Source organism: Myiozetetes cayanensis, unplaced genomic scaffold, assembly GCF_022539395.1.
Source record: "Myiozetetes cayanensis isolate MyiCay16 unplaced genomic scaffold, myiCay2020 scf23, whole genome shotgun sequence".
NCBI lineage: Eukaryota > Metazoa > Chordata > Aves > Passeriformes > Tyrannidae > Myiozetetes > Myiozetetes cayanensis.
Genome location: NW_026087445.1, coordinates 10,469,044 through 10,490,783, shown reverse-complemented (window position 1 = coordinate 10,490,783; position 21,740 = coordinate 10,469,044). Strand labels below are relative to the sequence as shown.

The 21,740-nt window shown below is 48.2% G+C and overlaps 1 protein-coding gene across 1 annotated transcript in view; it reads right to left on the bottom strand.

Moving 5' to 3' along the window:
- LMX1B (LIM homeobox transcription factor 1 beta) overlaps window positions 1-21,376 on the bottom strand; it is a 90,335-nt gene extending 68,959 nt beyond the window's left edge. Inside the window, exons 1-2 of the mRNA XM_050320166.1 lie at window positions 20,828-21,376; window positions 20,324-20,510 (exon numbers count right to left, since the gene is read on the bottom strand). Of these exons, the coding sequence (XP_050176123.1) occupies window positions 20,324-20,510; window positions 20,828-20,966 (326 nt within the window). The 5' untranslated portion in view covers window positions 20,967-21,376. The remainder of the gene's footprint in view (window positions 1-20,323; window positions 20,511-20,827) is intronic.
- Window positions 21,377-21,740: the final 364 nt, after the last annotated feature.

The window sequence follows — 21,740 nt, the reverse complement described above, 5'->3', positions numbered from 1 at the left end:
TTCATGCATGACTTTAGAGAATGTTAATAAGGATTAGAACCATACTTCAGCAGAATAACAATCAGTCAAAGAAGTGTAATTAATTTTTCTTTAGATCTCTGTTAGACAAAAATACAGGAGAGATAGTAATGTTGCCTATAGATTTTGATCCAGTGAAGAAATACAGCCCTGAAATACTCCTTGTAATTTTACACTGTAACTGCAGTGTAGTACATGACTCATTTGCTTTCTAGCTGTTGGTTTTATAACATTATGAATCCAAAAATATTTTAAACTTTTTTTTTTTTTTTGGCCAATAACTATGATTAAGATAAGACATCCAGAAACACATGTAAGCTGTGTATGTGGGACATATGGAAAGCAGATGTGTTCTTAATTTACATATGACCTAAAAAATCAGCTGATTACCAGAGATGGTACTTTGTGGAGCTGTTTTGGATGCAGAAACATTGTTGCTTGCTCAGCACCATTTTAAAGTAGGCAGTTTGCTTCTCTTGTGCCTGAAATCCCAAAGCCAGTGCAGCAGACAGACTATCCCTGGAAGAGGGTCGTCTGGCTTCACAAAAAACAGCCGAGAAATAGAAAACCAAGGTAATTTGTTTCTAAACACAACTGTTATTGCAAACTTCTTTTTAATATAAGTGTATGTTCCAGTATATGCTTACAAAACTCCAGTTGTGCCCGTAACTACACTCCTTCAAGCATAATGACAATAGAGGCCATGCTCAGATTCCATGATAAGCCAAATGCCGAATGCCGAAATCAAAAGGCAAAGCTGCGTCTGCACAACTGGTGGGGATACACACCGAGGTGGCAGTCACCTCTCCAAAATCACAAACTCACTTCTACTACAATCACAACAGATCAGGCAAGTGGCTTTTTAATTAAACCCCTGTGACAGACGTTCTCTGGGGCCTGAGTTCTGGTTTCATTTATTTAGCTATACCCATTAAGAGAACAGTAACTTATACAAATGGCCCAAAAAACTTCGCTCTCGGTAGCAAACACAACCAAGAAGGGATGTTCCCATTCCAGTTAGCATCAGAGGCCAAAGCTGGGTTGTGAAGTGGAGCACCAGAAATAAGGGGTTCCTAATTTTTTTAAAGCAAAACATTATCTAGCCCTTTTTCTGAGCAGAGGTGGTTCAAATTGCAGGGGGGACTGTCAGAGGGATGAGACAGCTTTTCCAAAGCTCAAGCTAATTGAACACACCACTGGTAAATAAAGACACATTTTTTTCAGGCAGGCGATTGTCACAGTTAGCAAATTCTCACTCTTCTGCCAAGCTCCAGCTTGGCAGCATCCACGGGAATCGCTCCAGCCAGAGTCCCCCTCACAGCAGTGCCAAGACGCAAACCCACCGTTGCCTGGTGCTCGCCTCGCCCTGGTGCTCGCAGTGCTCCACAGCCCTGCCTGGAGCCACGGTGAGTGGCTGTGCAGAGTCAGTGAGGGGCTGTGCAGGGTCAGTGAGGGGCTGTGCAGGGTCAGGCATTCACACAGGGTGGCAGCTCCAGGCGACTGCTGCACCCCTTCACCACCCTCTCCTGCAGCGGGTGCAGGGAGCATCCTCCTCCCAGCAAGACGGATTCTGGAAAGACCTTGCACAGCCTCCACACTCCCCCTAGCCAACAGGGAACTGGCTTTATTTTTTAAGCAAACAATATTTTAACATCTGTCTCCTCCCTCCTTGCTGCAGACATGTAATTTGGGATTTGCTAGTGCAGTAGTGGCTGCAGTGGACCTGGTGAGGTGAGTCCAGGCTCAGCCCCTGCTCACCTGCTCCAGTAGCATCACAGGATGGGGCTTGCCTCCATGGCTTCAGGGAGTCTCACCAAGAAAAAGTGTCCACTGTCACTTCCAGATGTGCTGGGACTGCCACTTAGAGTCTGAGGTGCTTGCACCTGTGTCTGCCTCAGTGATGTCCAGATGCCCAGGGTGATGTCTTGGGCATCTTTCCATTGTGATTCCTGCCTGGGGCTGAGGCCATGGTCAGGAGCCATCCTTGAGTCCCATAGGGCCCCTGGAACCTAAGCCCCACTCTGGGCCTGGGTATGGACATGTTCTCTAGCCAGCAGAGACCCCAGCATGCACCCAAGCACAGCAGGACTGATATCTGCTGATTCTCATGTGTTAAGCCTTAAAGCAGATAGAATTGTTAAGCCTTAAAGCAGATAGAATTGGGGATTGTTTCCCCAACATGGGCTCCACAGCCCATGCCACTCTCCTGGTGCTTGTACACATGTACAGCTGGCCCATTTTTTCATAAATCTGAATGTGAGACTCACCCACCTCTCTGGCCCAGCAGTGATGCTGAGGGATACTTTGCCCTGGATGCAGTGCAGGTTCAAATCCCTGTGCCACGGCTGGCTCCCAGAACTCCTGTCTGCAGGGTAGGTGCTGCTCCAATGGTTCCTCTCCACTTCTCCCAACGGCAGGAACACCAGGATCAACAGGCTGGCACTGGACAGAGCTGGCATGACCAGTGGTCTGTGCCTAGATGTTCAGCAGATGTTCTGCTGAATCAGGATCCTGAATGATTTCTCCTCCTCCTCCTCCTAACTCCACCAGTATTTTTCTTTCCTTGTCCTAGAATATGTCCTCCTTCCAGGAAATCTCTGTTTATATCAGAAAAGGCAATAGGACATGCTATTATTGTTGGACCCTTATCCAAAAACTCTTGCTCCTCTGGCTCAGCTCCTCTCAGACAACCCTCCTCCCTGGGCCACTGGCAGGACTGGCAGCATCCACAGCCTAGCCCTGCCACCCCCAACATCTATGGGGCAGAGAAGTAACACACTTCCCAGTGAGAAATTAAAATCCCGCACTGCTCATCAGAGCTACCTAATGCAATAAGCACAGAAATTCTTCCATGATAAATACTAAAAACATAATCCTGTGAGATGTGGCATCACTACACCAAGGAAAAAGAGCTGCAGAGAAGACCTCAGCCCAGAGGCTATTGGGGGCATTTTCTCATTGTCATCAAAGACTTTATGATCTGAAACATCTGCATTGTCTTACGCTGATCAACAAGACCCACTGTCCCTCTGAACTCCAAATGTTTCCCTTCTCTGCTGCTTGATGCCTCCTTGGGTCACAGGCCCTGGCTCACAAATCATTTCAGCCTTCAGAGGGGGCTGAGAGGAAGGCAGGGAGGCTCTGAAATTCAATCCCAAAAGGTTTTTTGTATTTTTTTTTTTTGGTCGAAACAAAAGTTATTTTTCTTTCAGTGAGAATGCTGTAGTATCAAGTCCTGTTAACACAGAAGCACCACCCCAAACTCACCGTGAATAGATGGTTTTCCCCTGTTTACTGACCTTCTTGCTCAGAGAAGGGTAGAACGCATCAAGAGGAGCAGAGAATCTGTTGTGTAAAGTGTCAGGGCACACAGTGAGGACGAGGTTTGGTTCCCTCTGGAAGATGCAGAATGTGCTGCATTTCCTATATCCTTCTGAACCAGACATGTTCTGTGTTAGGGTAGGACACTGCACACAGGTAACACTGTCAGTGGATCCGAGGAGAGCAGTGAACAGCCCTCAGATTCAAACCCAGGAGAGTAACAGGATCTCAGATGCTTTCTGAAGTCCCCTTCTCTGACGTACATGCAGTCTCATACCACATTGATTCTGTCTGTATTTAACACCTCAGATGTGTTAAACACTCCTACTCTTGCATTTCAGTAATGCTTTTGATGATGTTTTGATATCTTTTACAGTTTTACTGAACCTTCTCCCCAAGCTCACCCTGACATCCCACTGTCTGCTCAATTCACCTATCAGTTAACTGACCTGAGAAGTTTACAGACACTAACAGACCCCTGCACTGGCCTCAAGGATTCACAGGGTACATAACGCTGTGTTCAGCTCAGCACCTCCAGCCCTGTCTGTCCTGCAGAGGCCACAGCAAACTGACAGAGGATCACCCTCCTGAGATCTCAACAGAGCTGGCTGTTCAAAGCAAATGTGCTCTGCTACAGGGAAGCTGCAGCCTTGAGAGTTCCTCTGCATGCTGGGTTTTTTAAATAACGCCCTGTGTACGTTCCCCTGTTTGCACTGCATGTTAGCAGCCACTGGCGCTCACAGTGGAAAAACAAACCCAGGTGAAGCAGCAGCAAACGAATCTGCACGCCCCAGACATGAGAACGCTCCTGGGGCAGCCTGGTCCTAAGAAGACATGGGAAGAAACAGTGTGTCCCAGGGATAAGCATGCCCAGGACAGGCCCCAGCCTGCAGAAACCCCAGGCAGGTCTCTCTGCAAAGCACTTTGATATCTGCTGGAGCTAAGTGCCATGTGAGACAAAGCATCTGCCCAGGACGAGATGTGAGCACCCACTGGGGTGCACAAGGTCGCCAGGAGCCGGGGCGGAGGACAGGGAGGAGAAAGGGGAATTCCTGAGGAACGATTTCTTAAAACATTTAATTAGCACTGGACTTTTTACATCCAAAATTACTTTAAAAATGTGCATAGAGATGAAAAATACAGAGGAGCTGGACACGCCTTCTCAAATGAGGACAGTGAGTAGTGCCGATGGCACCAGCTTGTAGCAGATGAGTTGGAGGAAGTTTGACGTAGTTTCTCTGCCAGTGGTGCCAGGTTGGATGAAAAGAAAAAAAAAATCTTAAAACTTTCCCATTCCCTTGATTTTGATTACAGCTTGAAAAAATACTTAATGCAAGAAAAAAAGTAATTAACTAGACTGTGCCCCAGAATGCAGCATTCTTTCATAATTTCCCAGACTTCTGTTTCAAAAATTACAGCAACCGGTATAAACTCCACAAATCCACCAAGGAGGCAACTCTTCAAATACCTGTGGTTTCCCACATTTTCCAAGGAAAACAAAAAGATTTATAGTTTCTCATGTTAAATCCAAGGGGCTAAACTTTGAGAGACGTACTTGCCCACCTGCTGCACATGTATTAGTTCTAGCTGAAGAGAAGTCAATAAAAATGGAGAAAGAAGAATTTGCAGAACTGGTTAAAGTAATAAGATTTGTTTCAGAGCATCTGATCTTTAGACTAACAGACTTCCAAACAGTTGGACAAGTAAATAAAGCACCACAGGGAACTGCTAGTTCCACTAGGTTACCACAGGGATATGCACAAAGGAATTCCTACAACTAAGAAAGGGCTGGTCCTATGAAAGCTAAAATACCAGCACTGGGATGGATTGCTGACTCCTACAACATTGATCCTATGCTTCTGAAAAGACAGGGGGGTTAGTTCCACTTACTGTTTTGCCTGGGTGCAAAGTTTGAAGAAGCTCAATGGCACATTTCACTACATGATCTTACAGACACAACGCAAAAGAAAATGTTTCCTTCACAGGCCTTCCTTTCTTCATATATATAAACAAATTTATATATAAATAAAAGCAGAATCCAAACAAAACCAGTTAACCTGTAAATCTCCTACCATCTCCCTGGGATTTTCCTGCACCGTGTGCACGGCTTCCCCAGGGCAGCAGCAGGGCCAGCAGGGCAGTGCTGGGCAGGGCACGGGAAGCCCAGGCCGGGAGCAGGGCTGTAGTGCCGTGGGCAGGAGCACAGTGCAGCTGGAGAACAAAGCCCCCCATGTCCCATGTCCATCCAGCGCCGAGGGGGTGGAGGTGACACTGTTGTAAGGTGCCATCTGATCAGGACTTCTTTTCTGTGCTTGACATGAATAAGGGGATTAGGACGGCAAGTTTCCGTGAGCTCACTCTATCGGACAAAAGGCCCCAAGGTTTAGTGTCACACTGCCTGATAAAAGTACAGGAGGCTGTCAATCACAGGCTCCTAGGTACTTGTGTTGGTGACATAATCTTATTAGAAGATAAACCAGTGAAATCCTTTTCATGATGAAAAGTTACATTTAATTGCTCCTTTGCTTTTCTACTCTTTCTCTTATTCATTTGCCCATTTAACTTTGTTAATGTTGGCTATTACAAGAATATAACAGCATACAAATGCCAGACATTCACACCACAGCCACGCTCCAAATACATGAACAACCAAGGGTGCTGAGGGATGGTGGTGTCTGGGCAGGAACAGAACCAGCTGTGATCCTTTAAACAGAAGGTCAAAAGAGTTACTGAATTAATTAGCACAAGTGCTCATGCACAGGGATAAAGTTAAATTTTTTGTCAGTTGCTTTAATACCAAAAAAAGCTGACAAAAAGACTAAAACATGGTAAAGCTCAGTGCCTGTACAACAAACAAAAGGACTTTTAATATCCTCTTATGGGAGCAAATGCATATTAGCCTCAGTAATGGGACTGTTTCATTTCCAGGTTGCTTCTTTTCAGTTTCACAAACAGGCAGCTGATGCTGACAGCATGAATCACCCGGGAATGAATCAGGAGAAACTTCACAGAACCCGGAGGGGCAGTTCAGGGAGCGTCAGCGTCTGCACCCCCTGCATACCCGCCGTGGTGCCTGGGCCCTGCCGTGCTGTGCCATGGGCTTGGCCAGGAGCATGTCAGAGTCAGCCTGTGTCACACGGGCCAGGGTGACCAGAGGAGCCCTGGGAGCACGGCACTCCCCTACCCCAGGAAGGCTTGAGAGGACACACGCAAGGTCTGCACAGGACTTGTTTCTGGGAGAGAGGAGGAGGACAGCACACTGCCCATCAGGCCTTGAACCCTGGTGCAGAGGAGGAGGATACACTGCTGCTGCCCCTGGACACCCTGCAGCTGTGACCTGCATGCCAGTGCAGCCACTCGTGAGCCCAGACATGGGTACCTGCCCTGGACAGTGGGCAGGAACCAATGCACGGCAAGTTGCACCTGAGCATGAGGTCTCCTTTACTGTATGGGTGACCACACACAGGAACAGATTGCCCAGAGAGGGTGTGGAGTCTCCCTCACCAAAGATACTCCAGAATCATGTGGACACAACATTGTGCCACATGTTCTAGGATGACCCTGCTTAACAGGGAGGTCGGACCAGGTGACTCCCTGTGGTCCCTTCTTGCCTTACCCATCCTGTGATTCTGCGAACAGCCAAGCCTTTGCTGGTAAAGAAGAGGAGCTGCTCAGGTTTCTTCACCCCAGACTGCCCCAGAAAATGCCTCTGGGAAGTAAGTGATCACTCACCACACAGTTTGGTCACCCAAAGGCATCCCCAGTTCTTCTACCACTGGTGCATGCAACTTTGCCATGTAAATTGCCACTGAGGAGACTGAGTAAAATTAACCAGCTTCTAACTGCGAGAGCGCAGCCCAAGACAGAAATATTGATTCTCAAAATACAGATTTTTAAAGCATCATATAATTGTCACAATTAATAAAGTACAAGCATATTCTCAGTAAACTAGTGCCATTTAGTGCCATGGAGTCCCACTGAAATAAGCTTTAAACAAAGCACCTGAATGTCCACGTTATTAAAAAAAATTAGCTCCACAAATGCAAAATGTTCAAAGAAAAAATGAATTCCATTCATTTTACACATCCAAGTGCCTGGCAGACTGAGAACAAACTAGCACTTGTTGCTGAAATGCTTTGAGAAATTAAATGTGTAACTCTCTCCCATAACTCTGATGATCTTAAAGGGAGTAACTGCTCCAGAGTTCTTCTAGAAAACCACATTTTCATTTAAGGACTAACAACAAAATATCTGATAAGTGACTTAATACTTTTCTTGCTTACTAAACTTCACTTGTTTAGTAAGAGTTTGCAAGAAAAATCATAAGAGAAAAGGACCAGAGTGGTTGATGGCAGAACAAAGGCAGCTGAAAAAACGTGATTTAAAGTTGTTAAAGCAGTGGTAGTTGGTAATTTAGCGAAAAGACAATTGTTGGCTTACTGGGCTGCTGATCACATGTCACTGGCATTCCACAAACTCTTTGCCTGTGGAAATCCAACTCCAGCTTTTGGGAAGGCAATTTCAAAACAGTGCAACATACATATAGTAATAAACGAAATACCTCACTTACTGTTTTCTCTAAAAACAGCAGTTTCTATATCATGCATATTTACAAAATCCTTTATTACATTTTCAAATATCTAATCACGTTTCATACCTGCCAGTTCTACGTTCATCTTTAGAGACTCCCATTACTACACTGAAAGCTTGTCCAAAATATTTGTATACAGGTTATTTGCTCGGCACCCAAATTCCTCTGACATTTTTTCTGAAATCAAAAGGAGACTCAGAACAAGTTCAGCCCCGCTCAGCCCCACTCAGCCCTGCTCAGTTCCTGTCCTGGCCACCTCCATTTCGAGGCTGCAGAGAGCAGCATGATTCATACAAAAAAGCGTTTCAAAGCAGCGATGAGGGAAGGACGATGGGTGAGCTCAGTGCAGAAATTTATTTTTACTGATGGAACTTAAGCAAATCCAAGGAACAATTAGGAAGTGCTGTCAAGTAAAGCCTGAAATCTAAGCAAGTCGCCATTCAAAGCACAGTAGGCCCTTATAAACAGTTAATCCACGCAGCTGCAGTAGTTAAAGCAAACACACTGCCCTTCACTGCGCCATCAATTACACCTTCCCAGAAAAAATTACACAAACTTGGTAGGATTTTTCAGAGAGAAGATGGATTCTTTTGGAGACTTGAGGTCAAGGCTGGACTTTTTAAAGTATATTATTAACAAATAAACATTTATTGCAAAAAAACCCTATAGGCCTTTGGGGAGGAAAACTGTGTTATTTTTGGCATCAAATGACACAAGCCATTTATGACATGAATGGCTATCACCAACACCCTGATGAAATGGCAAATGTCTCCCACTTAACTTCCCCTGGCTTCCTGAATAAACTTTTTCAAACACTTTTTTCCTTCTGAAATGGCAATAAACTCCATGTAATTTTGGTTTTCTCTCTGTTCTAGCTATTTCAAGATCTGTAGCTGGAAAGGGTTGAAGGTACTTCCAGATGGAAGCTGAAGACTCCCTAAAGACTGGTAAGGTGATGAAAATCACATTGTTGGGATCCAGGGCCACCACAGACTGCCCTTGTTTGTGTATATTCCTGTCTGATTGAAAATGTGCAATTGGCTTTCAGATGGTCGGGTGAAAAATCCGAGGTTTAATTGTGGCATCCAACAAATTGAATGCTATAGCTCTTGTCACTGAATGTATCCACTACGCACTCAGACAAACCCCTGCCAAAATATGAGTGGATTTTTTAAGTAAGAAAAAAGCCACAAATGGGACAGGCTTCAATTACTCAAGACAAGTAGTGTTCAAGGGACATGTACGAAACCAAGACAGCACACTTGCCTTGGGCCTGTTTTCCAGCCGTTCTGAAGGACACAGATCAGCAGAGTGAGCTCCACTGCTGCTGGTGCTCAGTCCCAGTGCCCTGGGCCAGCCATGGAGCACGATGGGACCATGGACCACCCGCTCCAGGCTCTGCCACAAGGGATGCTGCGGGTGCCAGTGCTGCTTTGCTCAGCCCTCCTGTCCCCTCTATGGGGAGCAGTGGTGGGGTGGGGAGGATGCTGTATTGGGCAAGGTTGCTCTTGCTGTAATTGCCCTGGAATCCCAGGGGATTCTTGCACATAAAATTAATGCAGGTGCCATCATGGCTAATTTATTCCACACTCACAAAACCATGATGGGAACTGGATCCACCATGGGCAGCGAGGCTGAGGCAGTGCAGTTGAAGGAACTGGCAGGACCTGTGCACCCCAGAGCGGTTTGGGACACCCCCATGGGAGCTCAGGGACCCCACAAAGGTCATGCAAGCCCCATAGCCTCTAGTGCAGGACACGAGGGACACAAGGGAAAGCTGCCACTGAAATACAAACTCTGCCTCCTCCATGGAACCTTGTTCCACAGCAGCTCCAGCCAGGAGCAGCCAGGGCACAGTGGGAATCCCTATCAGTGGGATCCGCCTGTTCTCCACTACCCAAGTAGCTCTCTGTTAACACTTTCTGCTCCCATCAGCTGAATTGCTTGTTGCAGCTCTAAGCACCAAGCCCAGAAGTTTCAGACTAATAATGCCAAGCAGAGATAGCATCGCTGCAACATTTCACAGGCCATTTCTTCCTTCAAAGTGTTTTACTCCACTTGCACTTTTGCATCATTTCATAAATTACTCTTAACAATAACTAGCCTCACTGCCAGTGCCAACATTCGTGTAGGGCCCGACCACACTTCATGCAACAGCTCCAGTATGAGTGGGGCTGACCCCATAGCGTCACTCTCCACAGGGGAAACTTATCACCAGATGAAGCCCATGCCAATATCCAGCTGCAAAGACAACCCATAATGTTAAACTGTGACTTCTACTTAGGGTAGGTTTCACCTGTGAAGAGCCACATCCCCAAAAACTTCAGTGAACAACTCCACTGAGCTCTCACTAGACACTCACTGTCAGGTAAACTGACCTTGCATGACACCACAAGCCCCAGCATGTCAGAGCAATTGGCTTCACTGGCACTACTGGGAGCAGGGATCTGCCAGTTCAGGCCCTCGCTAGGGCCTGTCAAGTGGCAGCATCAGCCCCTCTGTGCAGGGAATGTTCCCAGCTGGTGATGGGCTGCTGGAGATTGTACTGCCAGCTCCTGCAAGCGCTCACACCTGCTGCGCATGCTGCCCATTGAGGAGGGCTCCAAAGGTGGGACAGGTACTGACTCAAGCTTGCATGTACACACCTTCGTGGAACGGATACTTAGTCTGTAAACCAAGATTATTAACAGCAGGGGTGGAGGAGAAGGGAGGATCAGCTCTTTCTCCCCCAGAAAGTCAGAAATGCCAACCTCTGGAAGACCAGCAGACTGACCTGCACAAGTGACCTGCATGGCCCCACTCCACACAGGCAGGGAGCACCAGCCTGCTCCTCCAAGCCAGCAGCCATCCACCCACCACAGCCTGTGGCTTTGGATCTTTGTGAGCCACCAGCCACACCAGAACAACTCCAGCATCCTGAACACGTCACTTGACTAGTGGGGAGGATGGATGATGCCTGGCCAGTTCCAGACTGTGAGGCCATGGTGAGGCCTTGGGGAGCTGGGTCAACCCTTCCTCCCCATGCCCACCACTTTCCTATAGCCCTCCCACAGCATTCAATACCTCTCCTGTGGCTCCTGACCATTCAAAAGGTTGTGAGTGGGCTCATGAACTGGCAGGGCCTGCTCCCAGCCACAGTCTGCCACAGACCCAGGGCACAGCACCACTGAGGGGCACAGCCAAGGCACTGCTGCACTCTAAGATGGCTCAGCACAGAGCATTAACTACCAAGAAACATCTGCAGAAGACCCTGAATATTTATGGTCAATGCTGGGGTTACCAGATTGTCACGTACAGCTGGACCTCGCTGTACCAGGTATCCCCATGACCAAGGTAGCTTACCTCTTCGGCAGCCATTTCAATGTTTTGTTTTGAGGTTTTTGTCTTGGTTTCATGATTTCCTACAGTGCTTTATTGTCATTTGCTAATAAACCTCTTACCACTAGTCTCACTTTACATGGGTTATCAAAATAAACCTCAGCAAGTGCACCTACATCCCCCCCAAACTAGATTAAAATTGTGACGTGAAAGAAAAAAATCAGAACAGAGAAAAGCTGATTCCATTGGGAAGGAAGGAACTGCACTATCAGAGGATAGAAAAATACAAGCTCTTGTCAAGCTGGTTCTGTCAAAAGGCAGGATCCCACAGGTTGGAAACAATTGTTCGGTGGGGGGTGGATGTAAACTGTAACCTTTCTCGCTGATGAGTTTTGGCAGGTATCCTGCTGCAGCCCAAGGGTCTGGTTCCACGGAGCTGCCCAGGATCCCAGTTCCAGCTGTGCAAGTGGCAGTGCCCGGTACCCTGCCAAGCTCCACTGCTGGGGAGCAAGTACTGTCCTCACCACACCATCGTGCTGTTCCCATCACACCATCATGCTGTCCCCACCACACTGTCACGCTGTCCCCATCACACCATCTCCATCCACAGGCTGCGACACACGTGCTCCCTCAGTAACACACAAGGAATTACCTGTGCTGTAAGGAGAAATGATGCTTCTCTCCATCACAGTAACCACTGGCTGTAACCAGAAATGTTTTAAAACAATGTCCATAATTTCTTCTGCAAATTCAAGCTTGCTTTCTCGCTATCATAATACCAACCTATGACAAAAGCAACAACTGTAAAAAAAAAAAAAATAAAAAAATTGATGCAGACAATTATTCTTTGTTTGGCTTTGTTTGGTTTTGTAATCAGTGAATGGTAATTCAGGTTACACCAAGGAATGAGCACGTGACAGTAAACATCCTAACAGCTAGCAGAAGGATTTGGTCCTCAGCATGTGTACATCAATCCCACCAGCTCTTACTGGGAGAGTGCACATGCACTCTTGTACATTATACATAAAACACTGATTGCAGTAAAATCAAGAGCCAAATTCCCTCCTTTGATGAGTGAGGATGGCTGTCACTGAAGCCAATAAAATTGCATGTTCACAAGTTCATGTCAATGTTTGCAGAAGAAATTTTTGGGCATATTAAAAAAAATACTATGTTTTGGAAGCAAAGCAAATGACCTCCACGATACAGGTTCTCTGTAAACCTATTTGCCTGTTACAAGAGAATCACAGCACTGACCTTTATCAAGTCCCCAAGAAATGTGCGATACCTTGTTACGTTGATACAATGTTGGCATTTAATTGATTTGGGCCATAGCAGTTCTGCTGTACCTGTGAGGAAGATCACTGTAAAATTTCAAACCCAAGAAAATCACGAGCTGAAATTAGTCATATTAACAATTCCTTTACTGTAATACAATCTCACAAAAGTCTACTTGTTCAGTTGCCCACAGGCAAATAGTTTTCGAAAGGTGAGTAAAACCCCCCGTTCTGTGGGAGTGAGGTGATGAGCCGTGCACAGGTGGGCTGTGGCAGGCGTCTGGAGTCCCAGCTCTAGCGCACACGTGGTGTAACAGACCCCATGGGCCTCTGTCAATGCTGACCTCAACATTATAACCCCTCGAGATGGCAGATAGTTAATGGTGACTACAAGTACTTCATTTTAAGGATTTTGCTTCAGCATAATCTGCATTAAAACTGCATAATATGCCACACACGGTGTTTCTACCTACAAGGTATATTCAGTACGCGATAAAGGGCCATGGCAGCACACCTATTCTGGGTACATGTTGGTCATATAAAAGGAGAAAACAGTTATCAGTATTTTGTTTGGTAACAACCAAAGCCTATTTTGCAAAATGGCTGCTTTGGGAGCAGCGTGTTGAGGTTGAGGGGCAGGAGCCCTTGTCCATCCAGCCCCGCTCCTGGCAGTGTCACTGGTGCCAGGGGCTGTCTCTGGGCTCGGGGCTTCGGCAGCCACGGCCACTGGATGCAGCTGTCACAGTGTGGCCAGAGCAACTGTAAGACAGTAAAGCAAGGGTAATACAATATTTCATTTCAGTAGCATCAGTCTAGCCAAAGCAAATCTAGGAACATAAAGTAAATGTAAGGTCAATATTTTTAAACAATTAAGAAAATAAATAAAAACTGCCTCAATTTTATATTGATTTTGTAGAGGCATCTAAAACCAATTAATAATTTGCCTGAACAAGGCACTGAAGATTCAGATCTGCATTAACATGCATGTTAGAAACACTAATATTACATTTCAAATGAAAAATCAGGCTCATTTTACCTTACGAGTATTGTGATTTTTTTTTCTCTTTTATGGTCTCTACTCTTAAACTCAGAATTCTAGCTTGACTTTCAACATTTATTTTAAATTAGATCTGAAGCTGTTCATAGATTTTTTTTTTACTTAGTTACTAATGGAGAAAAGTGTCGTCTCCTACCCGTGCTGTTAAAGCTTCCACTGTTGCAAAATTATATTACCACCCTGTTACATTTTATAAAATACTGTAATTCAGAAAAGACCTCTGCTTTTTAACAAAATTCTCATACCTTTTTATCAAAAAGTTCAGTTTTCGTCCATAGCTTTGGCTGTAGTATACCATAACTACACAGTCTACAAGGTAGATATTTGATGAAAACTTCCTGCCCACTTCATTTAGTTATTTCAGATCACCTGGAGAATGGAAATTTCTGTTCCTAATCGCACCCACTTGACTCCAAAGTAACTCCTTTAATTCCATCGTTTGGCTGCTGCAGACTCGGCTGTTGGGGCTCACAACATATTGTTACTTATAACTAACTGTGTCCTTTGTTTCAAAACAAACGTGGAAGTTTTATGTTCTGCAATGAACAAGAAACTGTCATTTCATTATGAGTCAATCTTTGCCTTGCGAGTAACATAATCATCCCAAATCATGCCAAAACCCCTTCCTACCACACCAAACCATCCCAGAGCAATACCTGGTTTGTTTACTTTTACTGGAGATTGCTCTCCAAGTCACTTTACAGTTTTATTTACTTGCTTGTTTCTCACTTCACTAGAGCAATAACATGACTTATCATGTGGGAAAAAAACTGTAGGCAAAGAGTAGCATTTTCCCCTGTTTTTTCTGCAAGTTTGTCATTCAGCCTCATACACCTCTACAGAGGACACAGCAATGACCCTTTTCCATCTTGTTGTGGTTTAAAATTCACAGCCTTTCTCTGACTCTGCATTTTATGCAACTCGTGGCATGGTCCAAGCCAGCTCAAGCAGTAGAAAATCCCTTTCTAATTTTGTCATGAAATGTTGCTGTTATATTTATACTCCACACTCTCCCCAAACTGCCACAGACACCACGCAGCACAGGGAGCTCCACGCACGGCACGCAGACATGGACCCTCCTGCTCTGCCTGGCAATGACAACAAACATGAAGTATTTACTGACCCCTCTCTCCCTCCAAAACTGCCCCACTGAACCACGCCAGTAGACGTCCCTAGGTGCTCGGGGTGCCTGTGCGTGTCCCTGCGTGGGCCCCAGGGCGGCCGCTGGCACAGTGACTTTGTCGAGTGTTTCATTACAGCCAGGAGGGCCCCGGTTGCTCCTACCGCACTGAAACCTCCCGAACCTCCCACTGGCCTCCACACCGAGCACGCGGGGGTTCAGGTCTCCTCTAATTACTCCCTGTATCTGCTGCACTCTCCATTCCAGGAAGAGGTATTAAATAAAATAAAATCAATTCCTGTTACTGCAAGAAGTAGTCGATTTAGTGCAAATCCAAATTTTGTCTGGAATAAAAGATAAAAATCACAGCTGTGTTAGGGAAAAGCATACTCCTTTTTCTCCTGAATATTTCTGCCCAGATATCCGACCAAAGGACGCAGCCTCTCACACTACTAAAGCTGATTCCCCCGAACCCCCACTTTCAGGTTCACCAGAGCGGTGAGCAGTTTAGAATGTACCAGGCTTTACAGGCTGTTCCACAGGAGAGAGAAGCAACAGGGGTGTATATTTACCACTGAAATACACTACTAACATAATTAATCTAAGAAAAGACATTATAATCCAGCTGTTTTATCATATATTATCGATAGTTGGAAAGGTGACATGTGCCTTTGGACTTCAAAAATTTAGGCCAAAAAATAACAGACCTGACTTCTAAACAGAATATAAAATATTCCTGTTTATTATAATACTCAGTGAAGAAATTTTTGTAGGGTATTTCACATCTATAGGTTATTTTTTTCTCAGGTTAGTAATAAAGCATTTTAAATTACACTCCTGTTAATTTAATTGCATATTGCCTACATTGCACAAAAATCTTCCCTTTGGTTTTCTGCCACAGATCAGTGCAAATCACATCTTTTCATTGCAATTATTTTGTTCAATGTTACGACGATTGCAGTAGAAAACCAAAATGTCTCCCCAAATTCTCAAAACACACCCCGTCCCAGATCCCTGCTAGTACTCAGGCAGCCCAGCCCGACCCAGCGGGTGGCCGGTGCCCGGCACTGCTGAGGTGCCGCTGAGGCCCGTGCCATTCCCACCCGCGGGGACGGAGCCGCCGACACGGGGGACCCGCAGGGGCTCAGTCCCAGCACGGCCACTCCGCTGACGTCACTGACTGAAATAACAGCCACATTTCCTCAACACTCCCGCTTTCAGGACTATTTCGAGGTGCCACGAAAGCCTAATCGTAGAGGATTTTTGATGGGGCTGATGTGACTGATGGAGCAGGAGTGGTGGGATTTTCAGCAAAAATGCCAGAGTATTTCAGCGACTTTTAAAAGCATTTTTAGTGGAGGACATAACTTTATTCATTACTTCACGTCCAGGGCATGTGCTTAGGCTACTCCTGTCTCTAAGTTTCACCCCGTTTCTGTGCTGTCTCCTCGTGACCCACGCACAAGGACCAGTGCCCCTTCGGCACAAGGCAAGGGCAGCTGTAGGGACCCCCTGCTCCACATTATTCTGCCGAGCTCATGGTGCTGCACAACTGCACCCGTGAGCACAACAGCCCGGCTGGTGCTCCTCGGTTAAAAATAAAACAGGAAAACTGAAAACAGATCAAATCCTGTCGTTAGCAGACTGCAATTGAATGCGGGCAGCAGAATGCAGCAGAATCCGGGAGCTCCGCTCCCTCCTGCACGGGGCTCCTGCCACATTCCACAGCTCGCGCTCTGCGAGAAAAATAACAGTCACAAAACCAAGAGACACTCACTGACGGGAAGCTTTTGTTGTATTTTGAATATAAAACGCAACTCAACTGGGAAACATCAGCCTCAGAGTTATGCTCGTGTGACAGCATTCCCAAAATCTGGAGACGGGAAGATTTCCCCACAGCACCGAGGTTTCGTGGGGTTTTCTTTCCTTCCTGCGGGAGACGTGCTGCTCTGTGCTGACTGCACAGCAAAAACAAGCCCAGCCACCGACAAGAAAGAATCCAAAGATGAAGAACAGCACAAAAACATACCAGAAATACATAGTGGGTCTTTTGTAATAGCATTCAAACGTGATGCTAAAACAATGCCTGGCCATATTTAAAAGAACAAAAACCTGAGTATTTATCACTCCCACCCTAAGCAAAACTTAGAATGCATTAATGAAAACTTACAAAATAGCTACTCTGAGCAATTGTTATCCGGTCCCTTGAATAAATATCTCTTTTACAGCCTTTATTTCCAAAGCTAGAATGGGAATACAGATATTTCTATAAATTATATGCATTACTTACATATGAAACATGTAACCCGAAACAGTTATTTTTCATAACATATCCTTTTTTACTATCAGCAATAACCAGGACAAATTGCTACGTAAGACTGAGCAGTTGAAAGAAAAACAAACCAGAAAAGCACAATCACAAAAACATGAAAATATACAAATGGGAAAAATTGTAGTATTTATAAATACTAACGTTTTTTAGAAGGAAGCACTATTATGAACGGTGCAATAGATAAATTAATTTAAGCAAAGTGCCAAAATACAATTATTGCAAGTCTTCTATTTTTGAAAAACAATCACTCTGTTCACTCATTTTATCTGAAAAAAAAAAATTCTTTAAAAAAATCACACCAGTGTTAAGTGTAAGGTTCAAAATGTGCAGCAATTTGTTAAAGCTCTAACTAAAATCAAAGAGATTCTGATTGACTTGGGCTTGCGAGACCCAGCCTCCCTGGTGCCATTGTACTGCTCTGGACTTTTTCCCTTAAAAACCTTGTCATCAAATGCACCTGACCCTCAAAATCCTAAATTTTAGCAAAATAAGTACTTAAATGTATTGAATTCCTTCTTTAAAAAAAGACCAAAAACGTGCCTAGCTCGTCCCACTGGTTCCATTGACATAGTAATGATATTTTTGTGATAAATTACATTTATCAGGTACCTCTGACTACTTCAAAATGGACTTGGGCCACCAATCCACCTCCCCAAGGATTTATTCTAACATTCCAGGGTAGCTTCACACAGCCAACATTTTTATTAAAAAAAAAAAATTAAAAAAAAAAAAACACCAAAACAAAAAACCAAAAACAAAAACCAAACCAAACCAAAACAAAACAAAAAAAAACCACAAAAAACCCCCACAAAACCAAAAACTGTTTTCACCCTTCCCCCTAATGTGAAATGCCCTCATCCATGGATGGGCAGCAATCATTCCTGACCCAGGGAAAGGTGTAAGGTCTGATATCTGACCCATCAGAAGCTTGCTTTCATTAGAAAGATGAGACACCAGTTTCCCAAAGATATACACACAGTGCTTGATTATAGTCCTGGGAGTTCTGGAGAAATCTGACCTTTAAAATTGCATTACTACGTACAGAAAAATCTATTTAAAGTAAATTTCAGGAACTGAGATATTTAAGTAAACTTTATTCTCCCTCTTTTCTTTTTCTTTCTTTCTCTCCCCCCTCCCCCCCCCAAGATCTGTAAATAAGACTCAGGATGACAAAAAGTATCTGGTATTACTGATCCCTGTCTTCCTCTGTGCCGATCCTATTCCATCTCACTACCCCAAGGCGTGCTCACTGAGCACATAGGCATTTCCCATCCCGGTGTTCCAGCACAGGACCGAGGCTGTGCCCACTCCGCCTCGAACAGCTCGCTCATGGCTTCACCCTCCCCCCCCAGTCTGATGGATAAAACTGACCCTCTGCATCACACAGCCCAGAGCCACTCGCATGGATGGACAGCTATTTTTATCTTCTAGATACCATAAACGAATATTTCTCCAAGTCTGAAAGGGTGCATAATCTGTGTCAGCATAGTTTCACATGTTTGCTCTTTTGGGCTAATAAAATCCCAGAGAAAACAAATTCTGATTTACCGTGTCTCCCCTCCCCTTCCCTTTCCGTGAGCCGCTGCCGCTGTCAGTCCTCGGGGGCACACACAGCAGGGCAGCATGTCATGTCACACTAGGTGCTGGGATTCAACAAAGGCCAACATGTTGATATCTTTTTATTGTTCACCAGCCTGGTTACTCTGTTTCCCCCCCCCCTCTACAATTGGACACCTTTGATAATACGGGAAGTTCTGAAGCAGTAACATTTCTATTTTCAGTCAGGAAAGTATTTTTGTTTTTACAAAGAAATAGTCTCTGATCCTGCTTTTTAGGTTTCTAAGTATGATCTTTTATTTTACAGAAACTAAGGATGGGACTTGGGAGGGTACATTTCTTTGCAAATAATGTAAATATTTACATTGCCAAATAACGCTTCCTTAGGTAGCCTGAAGACTGTTCTAAATTCTTTCCTAATCAACAAAAATATCTAAGGTGTTACTACCCACAGAGGCAGAAGTTTCACTGATCTACAACTACAGCTACCACAGGGTGGTTTATTTTGTGTAGAAGGAAAAGGTAAAGCCTGTGGACATGCTCCCTGCCTCACGAGGGTGGGATGGCAGTGGCCCACGGGCAAGCTGCGGGTTATTCCATGTGCAGCGCCTGGGCCATGGAGGAATCTCTGGGAGTTGGTGAGGGCTGCGGCATGAAATAACGTGTTTTGTTGTAATTCCTAAACAGGGGGACATTTATCTGGGCCATTTATACAAGAGTTATAACCCTCACAATATTTATACTCAGCATGTCATGTTAGCATTTACTACCCGTTTCCATGGAGATGGATTTTCATGCTGTAGCTATGAAATGCACATTGTTGCCACTAAGCCACTTCAGGCCTTTCTGGAAGCCTGCTGAATGCCTGACAAAAGTTGATGCAAACCAATAGTTGTTGTTCTTTGTTTGTTGCCAGACTTCTAGCAGAGCCATATTATGTCCTAGTGATTGAAGTGCCCATGTTCGCCCCCCTCTCGGCACAAAAAGGATCCTCAATTTCGGTGACAAGCATGAAGTAGGCTTCTGCTGGGGAGGGCGGCCCGGCGCGGGGCCGGGCTCTGTCCCCGCGCGGGGCCGCGCCGCGGCGGGGGCCGCTCCCGACAGCGCCTGACATTTGGGGATAAAGCCGGAATAACAGAGAGAGCGGGCAGCGCCGGGGCCAGTGCCGAGCTCAGCTCCGGGCTCTTCCCGCTGCTTCGCTGGTCTCTCGGCCGGGCCCCGCCGCGCCTCCTCCGCGCCCGACGGCCGCTCCGCCGGGCCGGCCCGCGGCACCGCACCGACGGCCCCGCCGAGCCCCCAGCCCCGCCGCCGGGCAGTGCCAGCGGGGGCTCCGCGGGCCGGGCGGTGCTGGGACGGCCGCGGGCCGGGGCTCGCCTCGGGCAGGAGGGATCCGCGGGGCGGCTCCGGGCGCGGCGCTGCCTGCGCAGCCCGGGCCGGGCCGCCCCACCGCCATCCCCTCCACAGGGTCGCAGACCGCGGCGGGCGGGGGGACAGCGCCCTTCCCGCGTCGGACGCCGCGGCTTGGTGTCTCCGGTCCCGTCCGTGCCCGCCGCGCCGCCTGCACCGGGGTCCCCGCTCGCCAGAGCAGCCACCCTGTAGCCGTGGGGCCCGGCGCGGGGCTGCTCCGCTCCGCCGGGCTCGGCCCGATCGGGAACACGCTCGCAACGCGCAGCGCACCCCGGGCTGGGCCGGGCTGCCCCGGCGGGACCCCCGTCGCCCCCCGCGCCCTTACTGTTGGTAGTCCTGCTTGCAGTAGAGCTTGCGGTCCCGGAAGTAGCAGCTGGTGGTAAGCGCCTGCTGGCAAGCGGCGCACTGTAGGCACTCCTCGTGCCAGGAGGACTCGTTCACCCGCATCAGGAACCGGTCCGAGATGGGCCGCTGGCAGCCCTCGCAGACGGCCTGGTGCTGGCACTCCGACCCTGCAACGGCAGACGACGGCGTCAAGTGCCAGCTCTGGTCCCGACCCGGCCCCGCTCCCAGCCCCGACACAGCCCGGCCCCGCTCCCCAGCCTCGGTCCCGGGCAACCCGGCCCAGCCGCTCGGCGAGATCGAGCTCGACGGCTGCCGCCGGCACCGCGTCCCGCACACGCGTCCGAGACAGTCCCGCGCCCGGCGCCGGTCCGAGACTGAGCGGCTACAGCCCACATCAGCCCAGGCCCATCGGACCGCAGCCCCGGGTACCGAGCGGAGCGCGGGGGCCGCTTTCGGCATAGCCGAGAAGCGACCGGCAACTCACCCAGCAGCACTCCCAGCGTGGCCGGCCCCGAACGCAGGGGGTGGTCTTCCATTTTAATACCGTCCAGCATCTTGGCGCAGTCCGGCGGGCCCCGCGGGAAGCACCTCTCCAAGGACTCAGGACCCGTCGCGATGTCCATGGGCGGCGGCGCGGCCCGGCGCTCTGGGCGGCGGGGCGAGGCGCTGCCGGGCGGCGGGGCCGGCTCAGCCCCGCGTCGAACCGGGCGCGGGGACACTCTGCGGCCGGGAGGATGGAGTCGCTTTTATTTTTATCAGGGAGACATGAGGAGCGTTTCCTGCCCAGGCTTCCAGAGACGGGGGGCAGAGGCAGGAGCCGGCGCCGCCGCCCATGGGGCCGCCCCGCTACACGGGCGCGCACATGCCGCGCACACGGCGCCGGGCAGCCGCGGTGTCACCTGCTCGCAGGCAGCGCCGGACCCACGCCCTACGCGGCTCAGAGGGCCCTCCCGGGGCGGGCCGGGACGGGCGGAGCGCGGGCGCGGCCGGCCGGGCGGGGCACGGAGCTCCCGGCGCTCCCAGCCCCTGAGCCGTGCGGCGGCCCGAGGAGCCGCGCCGTTTAGAGCAGGGGCCGCCGCGGAGGAACACACCCCCCGGCGCCTCACCCCTCCTCAAACTTGCTGACATTTGAACTCCATTGGTGCGCGCCGTATCGCTGCGCCGCGGTGATCCGTCTCCTCGACGTCAAATAGTGCCCCGGCCCCGCCGGGCCCCTGCGGCCCCCGACGCGCGGCGGCGCCCGGGGCGCGGGGCGGACAGCTCCGCGCACCCCGGAGCCGCCGAGAGGCGCGGGCACTGCGGGCCCGGGGCGCGCCCCCGCGGGCTGGGGAGGGGGAGAACGATCTTGGTCGAGGGTGGCGGTGGAGCGGCGCCCCGGCTGCTCCGCTCCCCGCGCC